The sequence below is a fragment of the Myotis brandtii genome, unplaced genomic scaffold (genome assembly GCF_000412655.1).
Source record: "Myotis brandtii unplaced genomic scaffold, ASM41265v1 scaffold191, whole genome shotgun sequence".
NCBI lineage: Eukaryota > Metazoa > Chordata > Mammalia > Chiroptera > Vespertilionidae > Myotis > Myotis brandtii.
Genome location: NW_005357115.1, coordinates 939,016 through 965,679, shown reverse-complemented (window position 1 = coordinate 965,679; position 26,664 = coordinate 939,016). Strand labels below are relative to the sequence as shown.

At 40.2% G+C, this 26,664-nt stretch overlaps 1 protein-coding gene across 1 annotated transcript in view; it reads left to right on the top strand.

Moving 5' to 3' along the window:
• The window catches only part of HNRNPLL (heterogeneous nuclear ribonucleoprotein L-like), a gene marked incomplete at its 5' end in the record, with an annotated part of 31,018 nt that extends 21,365 nt beyond the window's left edge, over positions 1-9,653 (top strand). The window contains 6 exons of the mRNA XM_005864723.2: positions 1,450-1,667; positions 5,024-5,145; positions 5,623-5,824; positions 6,533-6,590; positions 6,676-6,774; positions 8,604-9,653. Coding sequence (XP_005864785.2) covers positions 1,450-1,667; positions 5,024-5,145; positions 5,623-5,824; positions 6,533-6,590; positions 6,676-6,774; positions 8,604-8,659 — 755 coding nt within the window. The remainder of the gene's footprint in view (positions 1-1,449; positions 1,668-5,023; positions 5,146-5,622; positions 5,825-6,532; positions 6,591-6,675; positions 6,775-8,603) is intronic.
• Positions 9,654-26,664: the final 17,011 nt, after the last annotated feature.

The window sequence follows — 26,664 nt, the reverse complement described above, 5'->3', positions numbered from 1 at the left end:
ACCAGAAGGTTATTGTCATGTTGGCTGTTGTCATTTTTTTATTTGACGATCTAAGGGAAAAGAGGTCAGTGTCCCTGACTAGAGCCAGGTATTGCATGTTTTAAAAATTCTTGTGGCACACCAGTTGAAAATCACTGCTTTATAAAATTGCAGGAATTCACACCATTTGCATGTGCCCAGTGGTGGTGTTGCTATGTTATGAATGGCAGCTATACTTAGAATACTGAATACTGAATTGGAGTCCACAAAAGCTCTAGTAGCATGCTGTTATACCAGAATATAGTAGTTCTTAGTAACTCAGTAGATGACAAGTGTCCCTTAGTCTCATAAAAATGAAAGTCAGAAGCATTATATACTCTTCACTTTTGATAAACGAGGAAAGGACTTGGGATTTTGAATTGGTTTCTTGCCCATCAGGAGGACCTTTGCATGTTTCAAGAATGTGCTTTTATAATCACTAACTCAGGAGCTCCTTAGATGTATTTCTGAGCTATTTATCTTCAGCTTAGTTGCCCCATTCTGAGTTCTTATGCTGTAAGAACTTTCTCCAGACTCCCTGATTCCTGTCTATTTCACTCACTCGAGCTTTATTTTTCTTGTTACTTCCAATCTGTTGTGGATGGGAAAAACAGATGAAGTTGTTTAGAACTACTCTGAAGTTAGCAGGTGAATTCTTAAGGATTTGCAGTATAAGAGATGTAGATTTTTGTGTTTCTGTGACAACAGGTTCAGGTACTCAGGCATTTTCTTCTGGTTCTTGATGTTGTTGCAAAAAATGGGTCTGAATAGGTGTGATATTAAATAAATTAGTAGTAGAATAAAATACTAACCTGAAAGTACATTATAGTAAATTATATTTAAAGGAGAACCAAAGATGTTCTTTTTGTTATATCTGTATATAGTTTTCTAGATTTCACTGTATATGTTATTGTATTATCCTCTAAAAGACATTGGCAGAAGGGATTTTTTTAAAAAACTTGAGGTATAATGTAAATACAGTGGCCCAAAGATTTACTCTGATTTCCCCCTCCCTATCTGTGGCCTGAACTTATATACTTTTTTGGGGGGTTAAACTACTATTTTTTAAAATACAGAAACACAAAACCTGTTGTATGCAGATACATGCAGGCCTATGTATATGGGATCTGGTACAAATGTAAATTTTATTAATTCACACAGGTTATATTTGAACATTCACACATTTGAGTTTTCTTTGGCCATACGTCAGTCTAGTTATAGTAACAGCTTATTTTTTTGCGTGGTATATTGTATTTGCTAAAGTTGTGTCTTTCTTTCTTTCTTTCTTTCTTCTTTCTTCTTTCTTCCTTTCCTTTCTTGCTCTTTTTCTTCTGTCTCTGTCTCTGTCTCTCTCTCTCTCTCTCTCTCTCTCTCCCCCCTCTTCTTCCCTCCTTCCTTATTTCCTTCCTTTCTTTTTGGTCATTTTTATAGGATCGCATGGTCCGTTATTGCCTTTACCGAGTCGTTACAGAATGGGCTCTCGAGATACACCTGAGCTTGTTGCATATCCATTACCGCAGGCTTCTTCCTCTTACATGCATGGAGGAAACCCCTCTGGTTCGGTTGTGATGGTTAGTGGATTACATCCGCTAAAAATGAATTGTTCAAGAGTCTTCAACCTATTCTGCTTATATGGAAATATTGAAAAGGTAAGTTTCTTTTTTACAATTTTTTTTGCTAAGATAATATAGTAAGAAAATCTGAAAAGGCAGCAAATACAGGGTGTCCTAAAAAATGTATATACACTTTAACAGCTGATAGCTCAGTTTTGAAAATGAGATGTATTTTGATAAACACTGCCTTTGTAATTATTCAAAATGTGTGTATACATTTTGGGGGGATATCCTATATATGTTTTCTCTTTGAGTTAGGAACATTTAAGTTATTTTAGTAATGACCCACATGAGCTAAAAATCCATTAGGTAGGAACTCCAGAAATTATTTTTGTAGGTAAGTGATCAGTATAGGTTGTTGCTACTAAAACTATTTTTTTAAATAATATAAATAGAAGTCTAAAACAGTTTAATCAATTACTGGAGTATTATAGGCATAAGTCTTATTTTATAATTTCAAAGAGATTTAGCATTTAGCATGTTGAACTGTGGAATTTAGAAGAACCATACATAAATATGTCTCAGACTTAGCCACAAGTCTAGATTTATATACTTGCCTCCCAAGTGCTAGAGTTCTTATATCTTCTGAGGAACAATGCACTTTTAGACCCACTTTGATAGAATGTGTCCAGAACTTTCTGTTTGGAGGCTTATACTCCAAAAGGAGCAAAACATTTAAATTAAACATATTTTGAAGAGCTTTAAAATTTTAAGTTTATTTTCACCAGATAACTAACTCTGTGGTTCCCCCAGGTCTGTGATGTTTTGTTCATTGATAATCTTAGAAATACTTAGGATACTCCCTGTCACAAAACAGATGTTAAATTATTTTTGAAAGAATTGTGGGAAATTTAACTGGGAAAATGATTGGTAGTCTTAAGTTACTAATTGTTTGAATCACTTGCTAATTTGAGTTTCAATATTGTGGTAATGATGCTTTCTCTGTTATTTTATGTGATTTTTAATGTTCTTTTCACAACAAAAAAGTATAAGTACGTGAGTTTCTTGGTACTCTTAGTTCTTACTTTAATTCTAAAAATTCCCTGATTTGAGAAAGGAACTTGGAAAAATCTCTGAAATAATTTCCTCAACATAACTATTTGACAACATTTAAAAAAAAATAAAATAAAATCCACATTTGGTTTAGGGGGGATACATATAGAATATTTCTACTTATTATAACTAGCTAAGACTACATGGGACAGATTTAGCAACATTGGGAAAAATAGTTCAGATTTTTTTCATACAGACATTTATCGTAGACACCTGGGTGTTTAGTAAGGTCTAGGAGACTCATGCTTGGTAACTAAATGGGCTAATGGGTATTTTAACCTTCTTTACATAGTGTTACTTTTCTGTTTGTGCTTTTCACATTGGTAGATAATGAGTCAGTTTAATCAACATCTTTAGTAGATCTTTGTCTTTTATGTTATAAACTGACTAGAGGCCCGGTGCACAAATTCGTGCACCAGTGGGGTCCCTCAGCCTGGCCTGTGGGATTGGGCCAAAACCGGCTCTCTGACATCCCCCGAGGGGTCCCAGATTGTGAGAGGGCACAGGCCAGGCCGAGGGACCCCCACTGGTGCACGACTGGGGCTGGGGAGGTACACGGGAGGTTGGCCAGATGGAGAGGGACTGCGGGAGGGCTCCAGGGTATGTCCATCCTGTCTCACTCAGTCCCTGTCGGTCAGACCCCAGCAGCAAGTAACCTACCAAGTCAGCATCGGCCCCCTGGTGGTCAGTGCACGTCATAGCAAGCAGTTGAGCGGCCTTAGCATATCATTAGCATATTACGCTTTGATTGGTTGAATGGCTGACCGGTCAACTGGACACTTAGCATATTAAGCTTTTATTATATAGGACAGGACAGGATTATCGTATGATTTAAAACCCAAATCACTTTGTCTAATAAAACTTAAGTTTTCTGTATGTTATTTGAACAATTCTAGTCTCTCACTCCACATATCAATAATTATAAAACATTTTAAATGATACAGTATGATACATTAAACTCAAGCCATCATATTCTTAAAATATCTCTATATAGTTAATTTTACCTAACTTCTTTTAAAGATTTACCAGCATAAGAACTACATACTTCACATATGTATTTACTTACTACTAGATTTGTAGATGTTACTGGTTTTAATCAATGGAGAAAAATTTTGCCCATAAGAAGACAAATGAAACTGAAAAGTTTTGCTACAGCTGAATTTTGTTCAAGTATAGGTGTAGTGTAAAAATGCTAGGATAGCCGAAACCGGTTTGGCTCAGTGGATAGAGCGTCGGCCTGCGGACTGAAGGGTCCCGGGTTCGATTCCGGTCAAGGGCACGTACCTGGGTTGCGGGCACATCCCCAGTAGGAGATGTGCAAGAGGCAGCTGATCGATGTTTCTCTCTCATCGATGTTTCTAACTCTCTATCTCTTTCCCTTCCTCTCTAAAAAATCAATAAAATATATTTTTAAAAAAATGCTAGGATAGCCCATTGAAAGTTGTGATGGTGAATATAAATGCTATGTTGCATTTGTTGTGTAAGTACATTGACAATATTTCTTTGAGGTTAACTGATAAGGAAGCATGTTCAAGATGTCATGGATGTTAGTGGTACTTAATTGCCATTTACAGACTTTCCAAGGGGTAGGAAAATCGCTATGCCGAGTGATTTTCATACTTTATCTCATCTAAGCCTTACGGCATTTATACTAAAATTGGAATGATGTAAGAGGATAATGTGGCCTCTGCCCAAGATATTATGAAAACTTGTGAAGTATTGCCTATTTTTTAAACTGTCTCTGCCTTGCACAAGCCTTTTACTGGAAATGTTGTCTCGAGGCCATCTTGTATTATTTCTTATATAGGATTTTGTATATCACTGCAATAGCACTCTGGATATTTGGTAATTATTACTTTTAAATTTCTGGCCTACCTACTAGCATATAAACTTCAAGAAGACATGGTCTGTTATGTTCACTGGGGAGAGCCTAGCACAGTGCTTATCAAAGCATTTTGGGCATTTAATAAATATTTGTTAAATGAAAAAATGTTGAATCCTGTCAGGTATTATTATCTCCATGTTATAAGGAAGTTTAAAGCTCAGAGAAGTGAAGTAATTGCTGTAGGTTACACAATTGATAAATAACAGAGCCCAGGGTAAGCCTGTGCTCTTCTTCCATGTGTTATACAATATAATTATAGTCTTTGAAAAAAAATTTTATTGAATTTTGATATGAGTTAAAAGTGTCTAGTAATAATATATCAGAATAAAAGTTGAAGATTCCAGGTGATCTTCTGTATGTGTCATCAACCACTTAAACCATATTATCTTTTAGAAATTTCTGTTACTATAAAAGGGAATTAAATGGTCACGTTTATGGGATTTTGTATTTACAGGTAAAATTCATGAAGACCATTCCTGGTACAGCACTGGTAGAAATGGGTGATGAATATGCTGTGGAAAGAGCTGTCACACACCTTAACAATGTCAAATTATTTGGGAAAAGACTTAATGTTTGGTAAATATCTTAAGTGGTAAATTTTAAAAATCTTTTTTATTAAAGACATAATTTCAATTTCAGAATATGTTAGTGTAACTGAGGGCACATCCGAAACTAGCACCTATAGTGTTGTTATTTCAGACAAAGTTTTAGGATCATATTATTCAGATTTTGCTTACCCATGTCTGGTTTTTAGTTTTATGATCATAAAACAGCATGTTTAAATGGGCACATTTTATATTAAAGTTTTCCAATATAAGAACATATTCAATAGATTTTTTCTAGTTAATGTCTAACATATAAGAGTGATTTAACTAAAATTAAATATTTAAGTACATGTTCAAAATATTAAATATTTAAACTGTGTTTAAATAGCTACGTGTGCTTTTTTGTTAAGGTTGATGGAGGTCTATATGTTAACATTTTGAGACTGCCTACTTGCTGCTTTTTTCTAACAAGATACATGTTCTGTACTGGTTTCTTTCCAATCTTCAGTGTGTCTAAACAACATTCAGTTGTTCCAAGTCAAATATTTGAGCTGGAGGATGGTACGAGTAGCTACAAGGATTTTGCAATGAGCAAGAATAATCGCTTTACAAGTGCTGGCCAAGCATCTAAGAATATAATCCAGCCGCCCTCGTGTGTGCTGCATTATTATAACGTTCCACTGTGTGTCACAGAAGAGACCTTCACAAAGGTGGGCACTGAAATACAAATTGTATAAAATGTCCCTCTTTTCTTTTTTAAGATGTCATATGTTATCCTCATTTTAAAGTCTTGTTCTGCTCATCTACTTTTGATAGTATTCTGTTGTTTGTATGTTACTTTATTTATATAGTTTGTTCCTTGGCCATTAAACTTTTCTGGCCTCCATTCATCATTGTTCTTGTTTTGGTTTGTGGCGCAATCTTTTTGATAGTTGGAGTTAGAATGATATACCCTTATTCCTGCATTTGGAAAGTTTTCTTATTATGTCCTTAATTCTTACACTTCAAGAAGACCACATCTGTTATGTTCACTGTGGAATAACTAGCACAGTGCTTATCAAAACAAAACAAAATTTTACATGTCCCTGCCTTTTCCCCTAACTGTAGGAAATGCTTCAGAAGATAATTGATTTTCTGGAACTCCACTCCTATTGGTCAAACAGTAAATCCTGGTCTACTCTGAGAATATATATTTCAGTTACAAATCTGTGGTTTTATTGTACAGCACTAAATGTACCTAGTTTGTAGACTATCACTATTTTTGATTTTTCTCATACAGCTTTTTAATCTAAAAACATATATGACTTCATTCATGACAGGATCAAAACTTAAATGCTACCATAAAGTTTACTTTCTTAGAAAAGGTAGAAATATTATTTTGGCTATATTTTTAATGGAGTTTTATATTTCTTTAACAGTTATGTAATGACCATGAAGTTCTTACATTCATCAAATATAAAGTGTTTGATGCAAAACGTAAGTGCACACTCTCTCTTTTTAATTTTTCTGGTTAAGTTGATGACAAACAAATAACAACTGGATTTGTGATTCTTTGTTTTAGCTTCTGCCAAAACCCTTTCTGGGCTCTTAGAATGGGAATGCAAAACCGATGCAGTAGAAGCTCTTACAGCACTTAATCACTACCAGATAAGAGTTCCAAGTAAGTAAAATTGTGTCATTTTTAATGGGAGGTACCATCAGAAGCATTCACAACAATTTTAAAATAACGTTTATTAGCTTTAAAAAGTACAGAGAAGTACAGAGAAAACGAGGCATATAAATCCCACAACCCACATAATACTTGGATTAGTTATCTATTGCTGTCTAACAGATTATCCCAAAACTTACCACTTTAAACCAGCAAACATTTATTATCTTACTATTTCTGAGGGTCAGTAATCTGTGTGCAGTTTAGCTGGGTAGTTCTGGCTCAGAGTCTCTTAGGAGGCTGCAGTCAAGCTGTTGTCTGGGTCTGCAGTCATTTCTAGTCTTAACTGGGGGCTAGAAAATCAACTTCCAAGTTCACTCGTGGTTGTTTGTGGGCCCAGTCAAGCTGCCTTGCCCCTTTCATGGTAACTGGCTTCCTTCAGAAGGAGTGATCCAACAGGGAGCAAAAGACCAAAACAGAAGCTACAGTGTCTTTTATAACCTAATATTGGAAGTGAGGTACCATCACTTACTCTGTTTTCTTGTGATCACACAGACCAACCATGGTACATTGTGAATACCAGGGCTGTGAATACCTGGAGGTGTAGGGATCATTGGGGCCGTATTGGAGGCTGGTTTCTACAATACCTGTTGATCTTCTAGAACAGCGGTTCTCAACCTGTGGGTCGCGACCCCTTTGGAGGGGCGAACGACCCTTTCACAGGGGTCGCCTAAGACCATCAGAAAACACATATATAATTACATATTGTTTTTGTGATTAATCACTATGCTTTAATTATGTTCAATTTGTAACAATGAAAATACATCCTGCATATCAGATATTTACATTACGATTCATAACAGTAGCAAAATTACAGTTATGAAGTAGCAACGAAAATAATTTTATGGTTGGAGGTCACCACAACATGAGGAACTGTATTAAAGGGTCGAGGCATTAGAAAGGTTGAGAACCACTGTTCTAGAAGAAAGCAATACATGTAGCCTGGAAGGTGTGGCTCAGTGGTTGAGCATGGACCTATGAACCAGGAGGTCAGGGTTCGATTCCCAGTCAGGCACATGCCCGGGTTGTGGGCTCGATCCCCAGTGTGGGGCATGCAGGAGGCAGCTGATCAATGATTCTCTTATCATTGATGTTTCTTTCTCTCCCTCTCCCTTCTTCTCTGAAATCAATAAAAATATATTTTAAAAAGACAAGATTTCTTAAAGAAAAAAAAAGATACCAGAATTGTTTCTTTGCATAATCAATTGATGAAGAGTTATCTCTGCTTGGTCTGAAAAGTTAAAGAAAAATGCAAAAAATGGAATTTTTTGTGTGGATTATACCCAGTTTTTTTAAGAAGTGAATTTAGAATTTGCATACTCTGTTGATCAGAGATTTAATACTAGTCCTGAATTTATTTCAGCTTATTAATATCTTCCTGTGCACTCCAGTCTTGTTCCACTTCCCAAGTTATATTTGAATTGGTTTCTGTAGAGGACTTACCATTGGTAATATTTTCTGGAAAGTGAGCTTTAGCTCATGGACATAGGCCTAATCCCGATACTATTAATTCACTAAAAGAAAAAAAATCAGTGCCTTCTAGATGTCAGATAATGTTTAGAACAATAGGAATGTAGCAATAGACAAAGTCCCTGGCTTCATGGAGCTTGCCTACTAGTAGATATGAATAAAAGTAACCTTCCCTTTAACCTTACATAGACATTCTTCTTTTTATTTCTGCTTCTAATACTATACAAAGGTAAAATAATTTACTGTTAATTCAGGGTAATCTTGAAAGTTGGAAGAAGTGAACTATTAACTTTGTTTTTTAATTTTTACAGATGGTTCCAATCCCTACACATTGAAGCTTTGCTTTTCTACGTCATCCCATTTATAAGAGAAGAGCATGTTAGAATTTATGTTCATGGTTATTACAATTTTAAAGCTATACTTCATTTGAGAAATCGAAAATGGTTGATCTAATGTTGCTTTGCTTACTTTGACTTAAGATCCTGTTCTGTAATAAATATTTTGCCTTGAGTAAATTTGTTGTAAACTTACATATTGAATTGTTTTCATTTAAAAATAGAATGTCATAATGTAGACTATCTACAGCTTCCTTGTAGATTGCTCAAATATATCATTTCTAATCTTATTATTTTTCTTCCACAGTGAAAATATATTTGCATTCTTAATGCTAATTATCTGCAAGTATTTTTCCATTGTGTATGAGATTAATGCAGGTGAAAGTATTGCATTTTAATATTATAGAATTCCTATTAAATGTTTAGATGTTTAAGTATATTGCAGTTATTCATAATAAACATAACTTGTATTTATTAAGTATTTTAATCAAGTTTGAGAATAACATACACATATTAAATTTTAAGTACTACAGATTTAGCTGATTTTATATTTCTGAAAGGCTAACAGACATATGGGTACACTTGTACAGTATGCACTCAAACTTATTTAATTTTTTTTTAAGTCATTGTCCATTTGTATTGACACGCCTCTGTTCCTAGTTCCAGTTTGGAGATTTTATAAAGGTACAACACTGAGTTAATGTGTTCATCTTCATTGGTTGCATGTGACTTGATCTTGAAAACATGTCTAGTATTTGACATTGAGATTTTAATAGAAGTTATGATTAACGGTGTCTCTTCTAGATAATCTGAGATCCATGGACGGGCTTTAGGGAGTCTGTGAACCCCCTAAAATTGTATGTAGAACTTTGGGTACTTGCATTTTTATTTTTTACTCTTGAATCCATCAGTAATATATGTATTTTTCTATATGGTGTAAGGTATACGGATCTAGTTTTATTTTTATTCCAAACAGATAGCTATTTGTTTCGACACCATTTATTAAACATTCTTTCTCCCAGTGGATCTGTTTTTGTTTTTTTCCTTTATTTGTGAAATAATATATCTCATACAGAGGGCAAATAAGATGCAAGAACGAAACATGGGATTAAGAGACTATTGAACACTTGTTATCAAGGTCATAGCTTTTTTGTTATAGAAAACTGATACAGTGATTTTTATTTACATCTTAAAGAAGGGAGAATATGTTTCATCTACCCAGAATAACTGTGAATTCAAGTTGGCAATAGTAGTTTTGTGATCTTGAGACTTTTAAACAAATTTGCATATAGAAATTCCATTTAGATCTTTTCTAAAAGCTTTATTTTGAATTTTAACATAAAGAAGACAGTTTGCCTTAATCTTTTTAGAAATGAGCTATAACAAATTTAAGAGCTATCTAATAGAAAGTTTAGATAGAAACTAAACACATTAACCTTTATTTCCCCTTAAATTTTGACAACACTGGACCAATATCTCTTTAGCCCTGTAAAGATTTAGAAAAATATAAATTCAGCCTAGAACAGCGATTTTCAATCTTTTTCATCTCATGGCACACATAAACTAATTACTAAAATTTTGCAGCATACCAAAAGATATATCTTTTTGCCAATCTGACAAAAAAAATAGGTATAATTTTGATTCATTCACATTGGGTGGCTATTGTTGTGGTGGCTGTTACCATTTTTTAATTTGACAATCTAAGGGAAAAGAGATTAATGCCCCTGACTAACTAGTCAGATATTGCATGTTTTAAATATTCATGCAGCGCACCAATTGAAAATTGCTGATCTCTAGAGCATTTTAGGCCCTTATCATGGAATCCAATAAGTTATGCCAGGAGTAACTTGCATATGAACTGTTAAGTGTATGATACTGGGCTGTGTATATTCCTCATTCATTGCCAATTTAATACCTAAGTTTATCTTACTTGACAATAAATAAAGCTTTTTTTCCTCCCCTGTAAATACTTTTCTTATAATACTATAAATACAGTTGCTGTTAAATTGAAATCTTAATTTTAAAAAGTAACTTGTGACTTTTATAAAGTTGTCTCTTTTCCTTCCCCTCTGAAAACTAATACGAATGTCAGTGTTATAGATTATTGTTTTTTTAATTCTTTATTGTTTAAAGCAGCGGTTGCCAACCTTTTGGACCTCACGGACCACCAGTGGTCTGCAGACCACCCGTTGGCAACCGCTGCTCCAAAGGTTTCCTTAAACCAGCAGTCACCAACCTTTGGGACCTCACGAACCAGCAGTGGTCAGCGGACCACCGGTTGGCGACTGCTGGTTTAAAGTATTACATATAGTATTAACCTTTTCCCCCCATTGACCTCTCCCCGGCCCACCCCATCCCTCAGCACATGCCCTCACCCACCCCTAGTTTCTGTGTCCATTGGTTATGCTTATATGCATGCATACAAGTCCTTCGGTTGATCTCTTCCCCCCCCCCTCCCACCCCCCAACCCTTCCCAGCCTTCCGGCTGTAGTTTGACAGTCTGTTCGAGGCTGCTCTGCCTCTGTATCTGTTTTTGTTGATCAGTTTATGTTGTTCATTATATTCCACAAATGATTGAGATCCTGTGATATTTTTTGTTCTCCGACTGGCTTATTTCGCTTAGTATAATGCTCTCCATGTCCATTCATGCTGTTGTGAATGGTAAGAGTTCTTTCCCTTTTATAGCAGTGTAGTATTCCATTGTGTGGATGTACCACAGTTTTTAAATCCACTCATCTGCTGATGGGCACTTAAGCTGTTTCCAAAAAACTAGCTATTTTAAATTGTGCTGCTATAAAGATAGGGGTGCATATATCCTTTCTGCTTGGTGTTTCTAGTTTCTTGGGATATATTCCTAGAAGTGGGATCACTGGATCAAGTGGGAGTTCCATTTTTAATTTTTTGAGGAATCTTCATTCTGTTTTCTACAGTGGCTGCACCAGTCTGCATTCCCACCAGCAGTGCACGAGGGTTCCTTTTTCTCCACATCCTCGCCAGCACTTGTCGTTTGTTGTTGATAGCCATTCTGACAGGTGTGAGATGGTGCCTCATTGTCATTTTGATTTGCATCTCTCAGATGATTAGTGACTTTGAGCATGTTTTCATATGTCTCTTGGCCTTCTGTATGTCCACTTGCAAAAAGTGTCTACTAGGTATTTAAGTCCTTTGCCCATTTTTTGATTGGATTGTTTATCTTTTGTTAAGATGTATGAGTTCCCTGTAATTTTTTTGAGATTAGGCCCTTACCAGGTATAACATTGGCAAATATGTTCTCCTATGCAGTGGTCTTTCTTGTAGTTTTGTTGATGGCTTCTTTTGCTATGCAGAAGTGTTATAGATTACTAGTATTTTGTGCCTAAGATTTTTAGTAAACCTGTGAATGGTGACAAGGCCTACGTAATTTAGATTTGCTTTAAGTGGTACTGACTTTTAGATATGAACTCTGTCTTAATGTCCTATCCTCCCCACCAAATGACAAGTAAAGTCTTTAGGTGCAGACTGGTTGGTAAGCTGGTTCTTGCTAATCTCTGCACAGTCACATTCATTTCTTTATGTCTAATATTACAGCCATTCCTGAGCATTTATGTATCACAATGTGGATTTTATTGTAAGTTTTATTTCTCCTTTATGTCAAGTTATGGTTTTATTTTAGTTTTTGTTCCCAGTGTGTGTGTGTGTGTGTAAGTAGGCTAATATTATACCTATCTAGGAATATTATTTCAGCATAATACAAGGGTGTCAGGTTTTCTGGCTTGGGAACCATTGCTTTAAACAAGGTAATTTGTTTCTGGGTTGATCGGGTAAAACTAGGTTGATTCAAAGACAGTGAAGCAGGATTTGTTGAAGAATGGTGAGGAGATGCTTTCCCCGAGGGGTGTGGTCTGCCTGTGTGAGGTAGGCCTGTGACTGCTATGGCCATTCTGCTATGTGAGAGAACTTAGCTGGGAGAGAAAAATGATACAGAAGAGGGTAGAACTAAAGGCACCCTAATTTCGACAGCACACCGAAACCACCAGGAGCATAGGCTAGTTTGACCATTTCATGCTCAATGGACCTGTCTTCAGAGTTCCCTTTTCAGTTTTAAGCCATAACTATATATTTTAAGAATCTATAATAGCCTACATTTCACCTTTGACTCACCGTGCTAATATACAATCAATCACATGAAAGCATTGAGAATTGTTTGACAGAGGGCCTCCCTATCTTTAAACCTGTAATTTTTTTTGTCAGTCTTAGGCCTGTGACCCATCTTATTCTTTCATCAATGCCACCATGAAGTTTAAGCAGGTGAAATATTTCTGGACCCTTTTCTATAACTGAAAACATTCTCTGTATTTGTTAATGACTCCTTTATTTTCAAGAGCAGAAAGTGTATATACATATACTCAGTTCTATTATGTAACTTAAATCCTTTTATGTAAATCATATAGAACTGATAACTGAATTCATAGAAGCATTGGATGAGTGGCAGTTCCTGACCTGGAAACGTACATAACTCCTTTGTGTGGCAGTAATCACGTAGGCTAAAGCTTCTAGACAACCTTGAAATGTTTGAGTTGATTTGGTAATTTGGTTATAATTTCTGGTTTTGTTTTGTTTTTTCTTCCAGAAATAAATACTAAAAGAAGTCAAGAGCAATATTATACCTGGTCAGGGTGTTTTTTTTAGTTTATTCTAATGAAGTAGCCGTTTTGTCATTAAAGGCCCAAGGTTTTGGCTGCTTCCTGAACGCGCCCCCCCCCCCCCCCACTCCCGCAGCCTCATTGGATGGGATGAAACATCAAGGCTACCACTTAGGTTTATCAGTTGGTAATTCATGTGCCCTTGACTGGAATTGAACCCAGGACTCTTCAGTCCGCGTGGGCTGATGCTCTATCCACTGAGCCAAACCATCTAGGGCAAAGCCTTTGTATTTTTTTCCCCCCGTTCAACACTTCACCCATAGAGTTAGGGTCTCCCACATGAAATTGTTTTCACAGACGAGGGTTGCATTCATTGGTACCAAGGCTGCAGCTTGACCTTGTCTTTGTGACTAAGATGAACCAGCATGCTTATCAAGGGGAAGATAACGCAGATCTAAAAGGAAGTTATAATACTGAAGGCCACCGAATCAAGATTAAAAACTATCTTGGTAGGCTTTGGACAATCAGATGAAATTTAACTGAGATAAGAAAAGGTTCCTCATTTAATATTTAACATTAATAGCTAACATGTATTGAGCATTTATGTATGGTAGGCATCCTGCTAAATATACATGTGATGTAATCCTCTGAAAGATGAGGTAGATACCATCATTATAAAGATGGGAAATTTAACCTGCCCAAGATTGCTCAGCCATTAAGAGGTAGAAGCAGGATTCCAACCCTGAGGGTTCCAAAGCACGCACACACACACTGCTATGGCTCCCAGCCCCCAAGAAAGCCACTTACTAATGCCTGTGAATATGTAACCTTCATGCTGGAAGGAATTTTGCAGATGTCAGTAAATGTTCTGACCTTTAGGTGGGGAGGTTTGCCTAGTCAGTGGTTCTCAACCTTCTGGCCCTTTAAATACAGTTCCTCATGTTGTGACCCAACCATAAAATTATTTTCGTTGCTACTTCATAACTGTAATGTTGCTACTGTTACGAATCGTAATGTAAATATCTGACATGCAGGATGGTCTTAGGCGATCGCCAAAGGGGTCACGACCCACAGGTTGAGAACTGCTGGCCTAGATGATCCCAGTGGGTCCAGTTTAATCACATGAGTCTTCAAAAGTGAACAACTTTCCTGTCTGCAGCGAAGGAAAGATGAGACAGGAGGAGAGATTCGAAGCACACAACCTAAACACACATCACTAAATACTCTGTTTTTCTTTTTTTTTCTAATTTTAAAATATATTTTTATTGATTTCAGAGAAGGGAGAGGGAGAGATAGAAACATCAGTGATGACAATCATTGATTGGCTACCTCCTGCACGCCCCCCACTGGGGATTGAGCCTGCAACCCCGGCATGTGGCCTGACCTGGAATCGAATTGTGATCTCCTGGTTTATAGGCCAACAACGTTCAACCACTGAGTCACACGCCAGCCAGACAATAGTTTATTTTTCCAAAAATGGAATAATGCAGCCTCATTGGATGGGATGAAACATTAAGGCTACCACTTAGGGTTACCAGTTGGTAATTCAAAATTGTTTGGCTTCTTGATAATTGTTGTGGACTATGAACTAGGCTCTCTGGGCCAACTGGATGATTCTTTGGAGAGCCTGTCTAGCCTAAGGCAAAGATACTAGATTCTGAAACTGAGGGTTTCTTGTGAAATGGGCAGTTACCCTGCAGAGAGGGCTACTAGTGAACCAACCTCGCCCATGCATGCAGAGCTTCTGGTTGGCTTTTTAGTGTCTCCCACTTGAATATGAATGGACTGCCATGAGAGGTAAAGACCTCCCCCAAAATTAAAAACCTGGAGAAAACAGACTATTCAGGGAGCAGAAGAAAAAAAAGTTTACATTCTTAGCATGAGAAAAACAAGTATGGGATACTTTTAAACAACAAAAAACAGAACCATAAAGAACTCTTAAGAAATTAAGAAATAAAAATAAAAATTAAAAAGTCACTGAGTACTAACAAATAATCAGAAACTGAAAATATTTAAGATACCACTTACAATAGCATAAAAATATGAACTATTTAGGGAACAAACCTAACAAAAGATGTGTAAGACCTGAACACTGAAAATGCAAAATGTTGACAGAAATTAAAGACCTAAATAAGTTGAGAGGTATCTTATTCACGGGTCAGAAGACTCAATACAGTTAAAATACCAATTCTCCCCAAATTGATCTGTAGATTTAATGCAATCCCTATCAAAGTCCCAACAGGTGGTATTTTAAAATTGAAATTTATGACCTGATTCTAAAAATTCATATGGAATAAGAAGGACCTGGAATAGCCAAAACAATTTTGAAAAAATGAAGTTGGAGGACTAAAACTACCTGGTTTCAAAAATTATTATACAGCTCTAGTAATCAAGACAGTGGTTGGTGGTATAAGATAGAAATAGATCAGTGAAACAATAGTGAGTATAAAAATAGATACATTAATTACTGATTTTTTTACAAAGAAAAATTCAGTGGCGAAAGGATAGTCTTCAACAAATGCTGAAATAATTGGATATGCATATGCAAAAGAAAATTTCAATCCATATCCTGTACCATACGCAAAAATTAATTCAAGATGGGTCATAGACCTAAATGTAAGAATTAAACTATAAATCTTGTAGACAAAAACCTAGGAGAAATAGGTTTGTGACCTTGACTTAGGTAAAGATTTTTCAGTTATGACACCAGTTCTATAAAAGAACAAACACATAAACTGAACTTTATCAAAATTAAAAATTCTTAGAGAATGAACAGACAAGCCATGATTTAGGAGAAAGTACTTGCAATGTGTATGAAAGGGCAAGGGGTACGCCCTCCATCTTGCCCCAGATCCTCCATTTTGGGCATCAGCCATGTGCTCAGCAAGGAGCTTCTTCCTGGAAGCCCAAGCCTCTGCTAGCCACACCTAGGATTTCTTTAAACTAACCAATGATAATCAAGGGAAGTGCCCATAGATATTAGATATGACCACATCCTGTGTAACAAGACACCGACTTGCGCCTGGCCAATCGGCAGGGCCCACAGTCCTCTCTCCTCCCCTTACTATAAAACCCCTTTCCCCACAGAGCTGGCTCTCTCTCTGCCACTTGCCGCTGCGTCGGCGAGAGTGGGGGGAGCTCAAGCTAGCTTGAATAAAGACTCATGCTTTTGCATCGGACACGGCTGGCCCCTGGTGTGGTTTCTTGGGGATCCTGAAATCTGGGCATAACAGTGTATACCCGATAAAGAACTTGTATCTAGAAGATATAAAGAACTCTCAAAACTTAATAAGAAAGCAACCCTGTTAAAACTTGGCAAAAAGATTAGAACAGACATTTCACCAGAGAAGTTATATGAATAATCAATAAGCACATGCAAAGATGCTTAACATCATTAGTCATTAGGGCAATGGAAATTACCACTCCATACCTATTAGAATGGCTAAAATTAAGAAGACCGACCATACTAAGTGTTGGTGAGGAGTGGGAGATCTAGAACTCTCACATACTTCTGGTGGGAATGTAAAATGGGACATTTAGCAAAAACAATTGGACAGTTTCCTAAATGTCAAACCACACACACCTGCCACATGATTTAACCACTTACTGGAGAAAAGAAAGTGTATGTCCATACGATGACTTGTACACCAGTGTTCATAGCAGCTGTATTTGTAATATCCCCAAATTGGAAAACAACCAAATATCCATCAACTAGTGACTGAATAAACAAATGGTGGCATCTCCATACTTAGTGTCACTCTGCCATGCCACAAGCCTCCCCAGATTCCAGACCCCACTTCTCACCGGCAGGAGTGTCAAAGTCACAGTGTAAGAGGAGCATGTGGGAGGAGAGAGATTGTTGAATGTGCCGCGGTGTACCATGTATGTTCCCTTGGGAATACCCTTTTTACAGCCCTACACCTCGTGTCGAAGTCAGAACACAGAATCATTGTCCCACAGCTTGACACAGTGTCCCTGTTTGTTGAGGACCCGCCAACAGCTCTGCCTCTGCTTACGAGAGCTCTTTCCTGAGAGGCAACAGAGTGCGTTCTATCATGACTCTTCAAGAACTGCCTGAGCTCAAACAAATGCATACAGGATTGTGGCTCAGGGTCAGATGTGAACGCTGAAGTCAGCTCAGGTCAACACTTACCATGGCTACTGTGTTCAGGGGAATATTTCTGGTTGCCAATCATGTTTGTGCCCTGTGGCCACACTTTACCTACGAGAGCTCTTTCCTGAGAGGCAACAGAGTGCGTTCTATCATGACTCTTCAAGAACTGCCTGAGCTCAAACAAATGCATACAGGATTGTGGCTCAGGGTCAGATGTGAACGCTGAAGTTAGCTCAGGTCAACACTTAACATGGCTACTGTTCAGGGGGAATATTTCTGGTTGCCAATCATGTCTGTGTCGTGTGGCCACACTTTACTGCATTGTTTAGTTCTACAACCACTAAACTTTTTCAGAAGGTGTTCACTCTCCTAATGGAGATACTGGAAAAGGACTCCAGGAATTGGACTCAAGTGGCTATTGAACTAGCAGCTCCTTAATTTGAAAATGGTAAAGGAAAATAAATAAACATTTAACTTGCCTTTCCAATAGGAACTGTTTTTTTAATGTTGAAAAAATAGCTCCAAATGATTAGGAAAATTTTCTTTTACCAAACAATATCTTCGAATAATGTAGTAAGACTAAAGCATTAGGTGTATGGTTGATGGGAAAATTCATACAGAACCAAAGTGATACATATAGACTCCTTCCTAGTTGCAAGGGAAAACATGTAACTGTCATATCACGGGGCCAGAAAGTCATCACCCTCATCAAGTGGTTGATCTTAGCTTCACTAATGGTAGGTCCATCAGAGGTTACGTTGATCCCTGATGTGGTACAGAGATGAGGTCAACAGCAGTACTTATGGCGTATAGCCAATTGACTCTATCAAACTGTAATGGCCAATTGATAAGTAATACAGAAAACAAGGGAACAAACTAACACCATAAAGAGGTCTGCAGAAAAACCCAAAAGATGCCACAGCCCTAGCACATCTGGCCTGGTCTATTTAATAAGTCAGTGTTACAAAGAAAGAGAGGAACTGTTAGTAGTTTCGAAGAAAACTATTATAATGCCATGTGTGGATGATTAAACCAGACGTATAGGAAATCGAAATATGGCACAGTATTAAAAAAGAACACTACATGGAAAAGTAGAAGTCATTAAATAAAATCTAGGTTATAAAATAGCATGTACAGCATGGTCTGATTTTGCTATAAAAATGAAGAAATATATACATGCAAATTACCTAAAATGGAACACTTATGAGGATAAAGGGGGGCCACTCCTATTTATGCCAGGACAACAGGTATGAACTGGGTCTTCCAGGTGACTCAGAGGCATGGTCATCCCACAAGCAGCTGTTCTCAAACGTGAGTGTGCAGCAGAATTGCCTGGGGGTGGGGTGGGGGTGTAAAATGAGGATTCCTGGGCCCCATCCCCAAAGATCCTGACTCAGTAGGTCTGGGATGGGCCCAAAGATGAGCCATTTTTGTAAGTGACCAGGTGATTCTGATGCTGGGACTGGTGAAGGAATGGCACTGGCCCGGAGCCGTTTCTGTTGACATCACCACTAAGCAGAGGCTGGCTAATCTTTGTGGAAAGTTTCAACTGAATTTTGCTTTTTAAATTTTTTTTTTATTCTTGAGTTAATTGCTCAGCAATCCCTCTGTTGCCCACTGAAAGAGAAAGGAAAGCGTAATGGTGAAACGAATGGCCGATGCAGTCTGACAGAACTGGTTTGAGTGCCAGCTTTGGCACTTATTAGCTGTATGGCATTGGGTATGTTTCTTAACATTTCTAAGTCTGTTTTCTTGTAGGTCAATTAGGAACGTTGACAGAGTTGTCATGGGGATTAAGTGAGAAAACATGTAAAGCATATATAAGTCTCAATAAGTAGTAGTTCTGACTGTAATGATCACTGTTTCCGTCACTGAACAGGCCGCGAATGCACTTACTACCCCTGGAACCTCGGTTGTGCCACCAGCCTTGCAGATATAGGGTGTCTCCTGGAAAGCAAAATGAACCCCTCTTCCCCGCTCCTCAGCATGACTCATGCACGCCTGCTGAGCAGCTTTCCCTGCACCTCTGTTCCTGACAGCCCCGCAGAGGTTGCTGGGGTAGTTGCCCAGCCCTTGGCATGGGAGGCCTCCACACACAGCCGCTTCCATCTTTTACTCTGACGTCTCCGGTCTGGTTACCATGCAATGGAAAGCTGGGGTGGGGGACTAGAAGGAGATTCTCCAGTCTCTTTTTATTTATATTTACTTACTTACTTACTTACTTATTTATTTTTAAATCTTTATTGTCTGATTCTCCAGTCTTTTGAACTCAACTTGACCTTTCCGGCTACATTTTATTTCGTATCCAGCGTAAGTCTTAGGAGGCAAGATTTTCTTGGCAACATTATTATTGTTGCCCAATAAGGGAAGATGAGTTCTTCAAGATTTCTGCTGTTCTCTTAGCTGGTGGACACTTCTGTGCTCCGTAGAGGCTGGGCGCTGTTACTGTCCTTCTTGGGCTCTGTCTTTCCTCTGAGGCAGGAAACAAAATATCATAGGAAACAGTTGCTAGTGCTGCCCCTGTTTGTACTCATTTGGGGCGAGGGTTTGTTTGGTTTTCATTGTATTGTTTGCTTTGTTTTCTTTGTCATACTGTACTTTCACCTATATTTTATGAGGAGTTGGGATATATCACATGGTCTGATGAAATATTTAGAACTGCCCTAAAAACCCTGGTTACTGTGTGTACTACCTCCCAGGGGGGTGTGAGCAGCTCTGTCCAAGTACATGTGAGGGGTTAGGCAGAGTGCCCACGTATGTCCTACTTTACTCCATATAAGGCCGAGGGGAAATTTTACCCCGAAACTAAAGGAAATTAAGCTTCCATACCCCTCACTTGCCAGGGCCTGGTCTTTCCTAAGGCACTGGGAGGGGACCTAGTGATGTGTTCATATGTTTTTTGTTTTTGTTCATGTATCCTTTTTTTCCATTTAATTCTTTATTGTTTAAAGTATTACATATGTCTCCTTTTCCCCCCATTGACCTCTCCTCAGCACTCTTATCCTGTTCATATGTTTTTATATAAATAGCAAAAATAAGATATTCTTGTATTTTTTCCCCATTAAAGATGATCTCAAAAATTTTATAAGGTTTAGGCCCCTTAAATCTGCTTTGCGCCTGACAGGGTTTCCTCTCTGTCCACAGCTGGTGGACATCACCTGCACATAACCAGACGGTAAGCAGACTCCATGCCAGGCCGGGCACTCTGGAATGCCAAGGGTCAGGTGGGAGGCAAGGAAAGGGGGCACCCACCAGCAGTTAGCTGCCGGGTGCAGAGAAGACAGCAAGCTGGGGCCAGAGCAGACCCCTGGGGAGAGACAAGCCTAGACGGGGTCTGGTGGAAAGCGTTCCTTTGTCAGAGGGGTGGGCAGTAAGCAGCACTATCCGAGCAGTGGCCGTGTGACTTTGGCCAAGTTATTACCCCGCAACCAGAACCATCACAGCGGTGCCCCTACAGGTGACTTTCAACTCTGCTGCTGTAATGATATGTTTCTAAACTATTCTTCACTATTTGGATAACTCCTTCTGTATTAAAAACAAAAGAGGCCCTAGCTGGTTCGGCTCAGTGGATAGAGCATCAGTCTGCAGACTGAAAGGTTCCAGGTTCAATTCCAGTCAGGGGCACATGCCTGGGTTGCTAGCTCGATCCCCAGTAGGGGGTGTGCAGGAGACATCCAATCAATGATTCTCATTATCGTTGTTTCTATCCTTTCCCTCTCTGAAAGCAATATATATATATATCAAACAAACAAACAAACAAAAAAAACAAAAGAGAAGATGAAGGAGGGAGGAGGAGAAAGGCATACGGAAAAGGAGGAAGGAAGAGGAAATGGAGGAGGAGGAGTCCTTGTTAATAACAGATTCCAAAGAATGGTGCCCAGGAGGCCCAGAGGAGGAAAGAAAAACCCACCACCAACAACTTCTTACCCAACCACCTTCAGTTTCTGAAATGTGAGGGATTCCTATGCTATAAGCAATAGGGAACTTATTTTAAATAGAAAGTTTAAATTCTGGGTAGCTTTAAAGTTGAAACTTCCCCTACTGCTCTTCAAAGAAAATTCCAAAAGGCAAACATAAAATAAACAAAAAACCCCAAAGGTGTTGGATTAGGCAGCCTCAACTCTAAAATGTGAATAATTTTATGGTGTGGAGGTATATGAAACAGTACACAAAGATGGTAAGATATAACCATAACCCACGACTAACAATGGGCAGATTTGGTAAATTATGGCCTATCCATTCTATGGGATACTGTGTAGTCATCAAATAGAACAAAACACATTTATATGTATCAAGTTGGATGGTGTAGCAGACGTTTTGTTAAGTGCAAATAAGCAGGTGGTAGAGTGATATGAAGAGCATGATCATGTTTTTGTAAAAAGGAAAAATGAGACTGTGAATAGATAATTTGATGTTTGTAATACCAGTTACTTTAAGAGGGTGGAGTTGGACAGAGGAGGAGAGGCCTTTAAAAATCTTTCCGTAATTCAATTTGTATGAATTGTTACAATGAATGTGTATTATAATTTTAAGTGCTTTTTAAAAACAAACAAAAATGAAATTTTGTTTCCTTAGGCCTCACCAGTGTGTGGATGTATGTTGGATCCCATAACGGTGATATTTTGCGCTTCGCAGAACCCAAGCTCCCCACTAAAACTTACCCGGAGATTTCGGGCACATGTATAATATATACAATATAAATTTATACATATCATGTACCTATATAATTACATACTACATATAATTATGTAGTGTATAGGTATGCAGATAGACTTTTATATGTATAGATAATTTAACATGCACATATACTAAATGCACACACACAGTGTATCAATTCATTGAATTCCTGTCAACAACCCCATGAGGCAAGTGCTATGTTAATTAGTAGCATTTGCAGACGAGGCTAAGAGGTGAGACGAGGTGAACTAACGCGCACGGTCATTGAGCAGGACCCTAAGGCAGGCGGACTCCAGAACCCACGCTGCTGCTTACACAGCTCCTGCTCCTGCTGCCTGTGTCCATGCCGTTCGGTACTGTGACGTTGTCACCAACAATGTCCCTTATTACAGGTAACTTGTTTATGTTGAATTGATTTGAGAGTAGTAGGTGGGGAGGAAACATTGTTAACAAGACTGAGCAGCAGTTCTGCTGAGGCTGCCTCTCCCCTGGGCCCCAGGCCCTGGCTGGTGTGAGCGAGCCCTGGAGGGGGGTCAGGCGGGTCGGCTCTGGAGGCGCCTGAACGCCAGAGGCCCAGCCCGCCCCGAGCGGTGCGCTGCGGCGGCGGGCGCCACCTAGTGGCCAGAGGCCTGGGGCCTCAACTGCACGCCAGGGCCCCTGGGCGGGGTGGGTGCACACCCCCGCGGTGGGACCCGCACTCCTACCCTTCCGCGCCGCCCTGGGCCCTGGGCCTGACTCTCCCGCGGGACTGGATGGAGCAGAGGGGTGTCCGAGCCCTCGCAGCTACAAGCCCAGCGCAGATGGGCCTTACTCCTTGTCTGCAGTGGCTTGCCAGCCAGGAGACTTGGTGGCGGGCTGGAGGATGGGCCTCCATGCAAAGATGAGGAACCCAAGGAGGGTCCTGAGGGCTCGCGTCAGAGCCGGTGGGTGTGCAGTTTTCTGAGATAGTGAGTGAGTTGGGGGACAAATGAGCTCTGTGGGAGCCAACGTCCACCCTGGCAACACCCCCAGCTTAGCGGAGCCCAGAGGAACCGATGGAGGTGGAAGGAGCGATGTCCACACGGACTCCATCTGTCACAGTGACCTCTGCTCACCAGGGCAGCGCTGACTTGGCAACGGGAGTGAGAACCCAAAGGTAGGGCTGGCATGGGCTCCTGGGACGTTCATTCCTTCCTCTGTGGCTTCTCCAGATGCTGGGCTTCGCAGGATTTAGGTTTAGTTTTTATTTTTTTTAAAATATGTATTTTTATTGATTTCAGAGAGGAAGGGAGAGGGAGAGAGAGATAGAAACATCAATGATGAGAGAGAATCATTGATTGGCTGCCTCCTGCATGTCCCCTACTGGGGATCAAGCCCACAACCTGGGCATGTGCCCTTGACCGGAATCCTACTCGGGACCCTTCAATCCGCAGGCTGAAGCTCTATCCATTGAGTTAAACCAGCTAGGGCTAGGTTTAGTGTTATTTAGGGAAGGGTTGTTCCTCATAATCCATGGTTTTCATCTGAGTCCGTAGAGAAACCGGTCAGAAAGGTAAGCGCAGTGTTCGCTGCATTGTAGCCGCACAGCAGAGGCTAAGGGATGCCCTCATCTCATTGTCGTGCACGTGCTCTTGTTGGTTGCTGGCCATCGTTCTGCCGGAAGGAGATGGAGGTGGCTGGGTCTTGGCCAGCCCTCATGGGCTGTCCTTTTCCCTCGAACTAAGTCCAGGCCAGCAGCAGGTGAAAAGCCTCTTTGGCCCCCTATACTGGACCTTTTTACTTGGTCGATGAGAAAGCCTGGGTAAAGGGACCACGGCATTTCTCTCCGCCGAGCGTAGAGCTCCAGGCTTCACCGTATCTCCTTGGCCTGGCTTCACCTGGGTCCTCCTAGCAAGGGCAGGTCCCCTTCCCCCGCAGGAGGCAAACCCCAGACCAAAGGCATGTGCTTCCGAGGGACAGAGATTCTAACCAGGGGAGTGGAAGAGGCTAAAAGAACGTTTGCCCAACTCTGTGCCCATGCCCAGATCCTAGCTTCCTCCCCTACTAGGGTGGGTTAAGGGAGCCTCGCGCTTCCCCTCCTGCTGTCCCTGGTCAAACCGTCTCTCTAAAAAGATGCGTGGTCCACAAGCAGACAGTTAGCTAAAAGGACCTCCTGGGTGACAGGCCTGGAAACCCAGCAACAGTTGAAGTAAAGACATTTGGTTTATTATTATTTAATTTAATTACATTTGTTGGGGTGACATTGGTTAATAGGCTCATATAGGTTTCAGGTGTAGAGTTCTATGATACAAGATCTGTATCTTGCACTGTGTGCCCACCACCCAAAGTCATATCGCCATATAGTAGGCCCCCTTCACACCCCTCCACCCCTTTCCTTCTGGCTGATGTTTGGTTTAGAACAGTGATTTTCCACCTTTTTCATCTCACGGAACACAAGCTAATTACTAAAATTCTGTGGCACACCAAAAAATATATTTTTTGCCAATCTGATGAAAAAAATAGGTATAATTTTGATTCATTCACACCTGACAGCTATTGCTATGTTGGCTGTTGTCATTTATTTATTTGACGATCTAAGGGAAAAGAGGTCAGTGCCCCTGACTAAATAGTCAGGTGTTGCATGTTTTAAAAATTCTTGCAGCACACCGGTTGAAAATCTCTGGTTTGGAATAAAGAAGATGTGCAAGGACCCACCTCTCTTGAAATACGTAGAATGTTTGTAGAAGAGACAACATTATTCTGTGTAGGATCAGAGGTCAAAACCGGGACCAAGGAATAAGTTACTAGGAAGCAGATTTTGGCCTCAGTATGAAAATGAGTCCTCCTTGCTCTCCAGGAGACATTCAATGGGGTGCTGCTGACCACAAGGCGGTGTATGGGAAGGAACTTCCTGGCTGGAAGGCCACCCCTTCGTGCAATCCCTTGTGGCGGGCTTTCTGGGACAGCCCTATTTGCAATAGTCTGCTGTGACGGTGGCCATAAACAGTCATAGGTCCCAGAAACGCCATTACACCCACATTCACTCCACACCCCCCGGAAGGCCTCCTGCTTTTAGAAACAGAATAGGGATGTTTGGTCTAATATACTCTGACCTGTGGTTTGTAAAATGTGGTCAAGGTGCTAGGGATTCAGCCAACTCTGCAGGGTTTTAAAAAACCATTTACCAGATGAGATTTACGTAATCACTTGAGATTACCCGGTGACATAATGGCAGAAGGGGATCTAAAACCAAGGCTCTGGCTTATGTATTTGAGCTCTTTGAGACATTTACAAATTCTGGCTCAAAAGGGGCTGGCTTCCTGATGAGAATCATCTTGGTTTGGAACAAGCTTCCCCTTCCTTTAACACCTCCACGGTGATGGCTTTTATCTGTTAGCTGGGGTGCCCGAGGAGACAACACAGAGCTCACTTGTGGGTCGGGCTGGTGTCGTTCTGGAGATGAGCTCTCATCTGTGCGTGTCCACCTTTGGCAGGAACAGCCCTGGTCTCCTCTCACGTCCCGTCCCCGTGCTAACTGTGTGTTTGGAGAGTCTGCCTTAGAGTCTGCAAGTCTTTGAGGGCAAGGAACAGGAATGGTTACTCTAAATCTCCAGGCAGCTGATAAGGTGTTACACCCTGTGGCCATTTGCTAGATACGTGCTTTTTGCTTCTCTTCTTTCCCAATATTCCATCATCCAGGGAGTCTGGTCCACCCTGTCCTCCTCCTTCCAGCTCAGCTTCTGCAGATAAGGCTTCAGAAGGGGAGCGTGTCTTCCCATAAATGGCTCTGTGTTCAGCTTACTGTGTTTGTTTGAGTACCTGGACACCATGGTGACAGGGGCCGTGGAAATAGAAAGAAGGAGCCGAGAAGCAGAACAGAGAAAGGGAGGACCCAAAACGCCAGGGGGCTGGGAGCAGTCTTTCTATAACATCAATATTTACTCTGAGCTGGCAGTATTATTGCCACCTGCCTCCCGCAACCTTTCTCCCGGGACATAAATGCTGTCTGCTTCCCGCGCATTTATAGCCTCGGGTTTCGAGAGGTGGAGAGAGGCTGACTTCAGCGCATAAGGATATCCATCAGTGCCACTGCTTCTTACTTCTGTGTGTCGCTTGACACTTTCCGGTGCACACTGACGCACATTACTCCCCTCACTTAGTCTTACACCAGGAATAGCAATCACTGTTTTCCTGAGGAATTTGAGGTTCAGAGATGAACTTGTGCAAAGTCGCGCTGCGAGTGGTCAGAGCTCAGTTCCCGTTCTGCTGCCTTGCGTAGGCCTCCAGGTGTGGAGATGGGCTGTGCAATGACGGGAATTCGGGGCAGGCTGCAGACATCCAGGTTAGAATGGGCTGTGCGCAGTGACTGAGTCACGTAGAAGCAGCCGGTGCTTGTGCATGAAGCCACAGAAAAATGGGATCGGCTGCAGAAGACCTTTTGCTCATTTTATATCTTGAGACAAAGGAAAGTGTAAGCCGTAAGTGGATCCTGTTCTAGTGCTGACAGCCATTCACACAGCTCCCAGCCGGCACGAGTGTGCTTCATGGCCTCAGCATCATCGGCCTGTGCTAACCCACACACTGGTCCCGAGGCCGGTCACACAGCTGCCTCCATCTCTGCTCAAAGTAGACGGAGCCGCATGGCACATGAGATAGAATCCTGGGC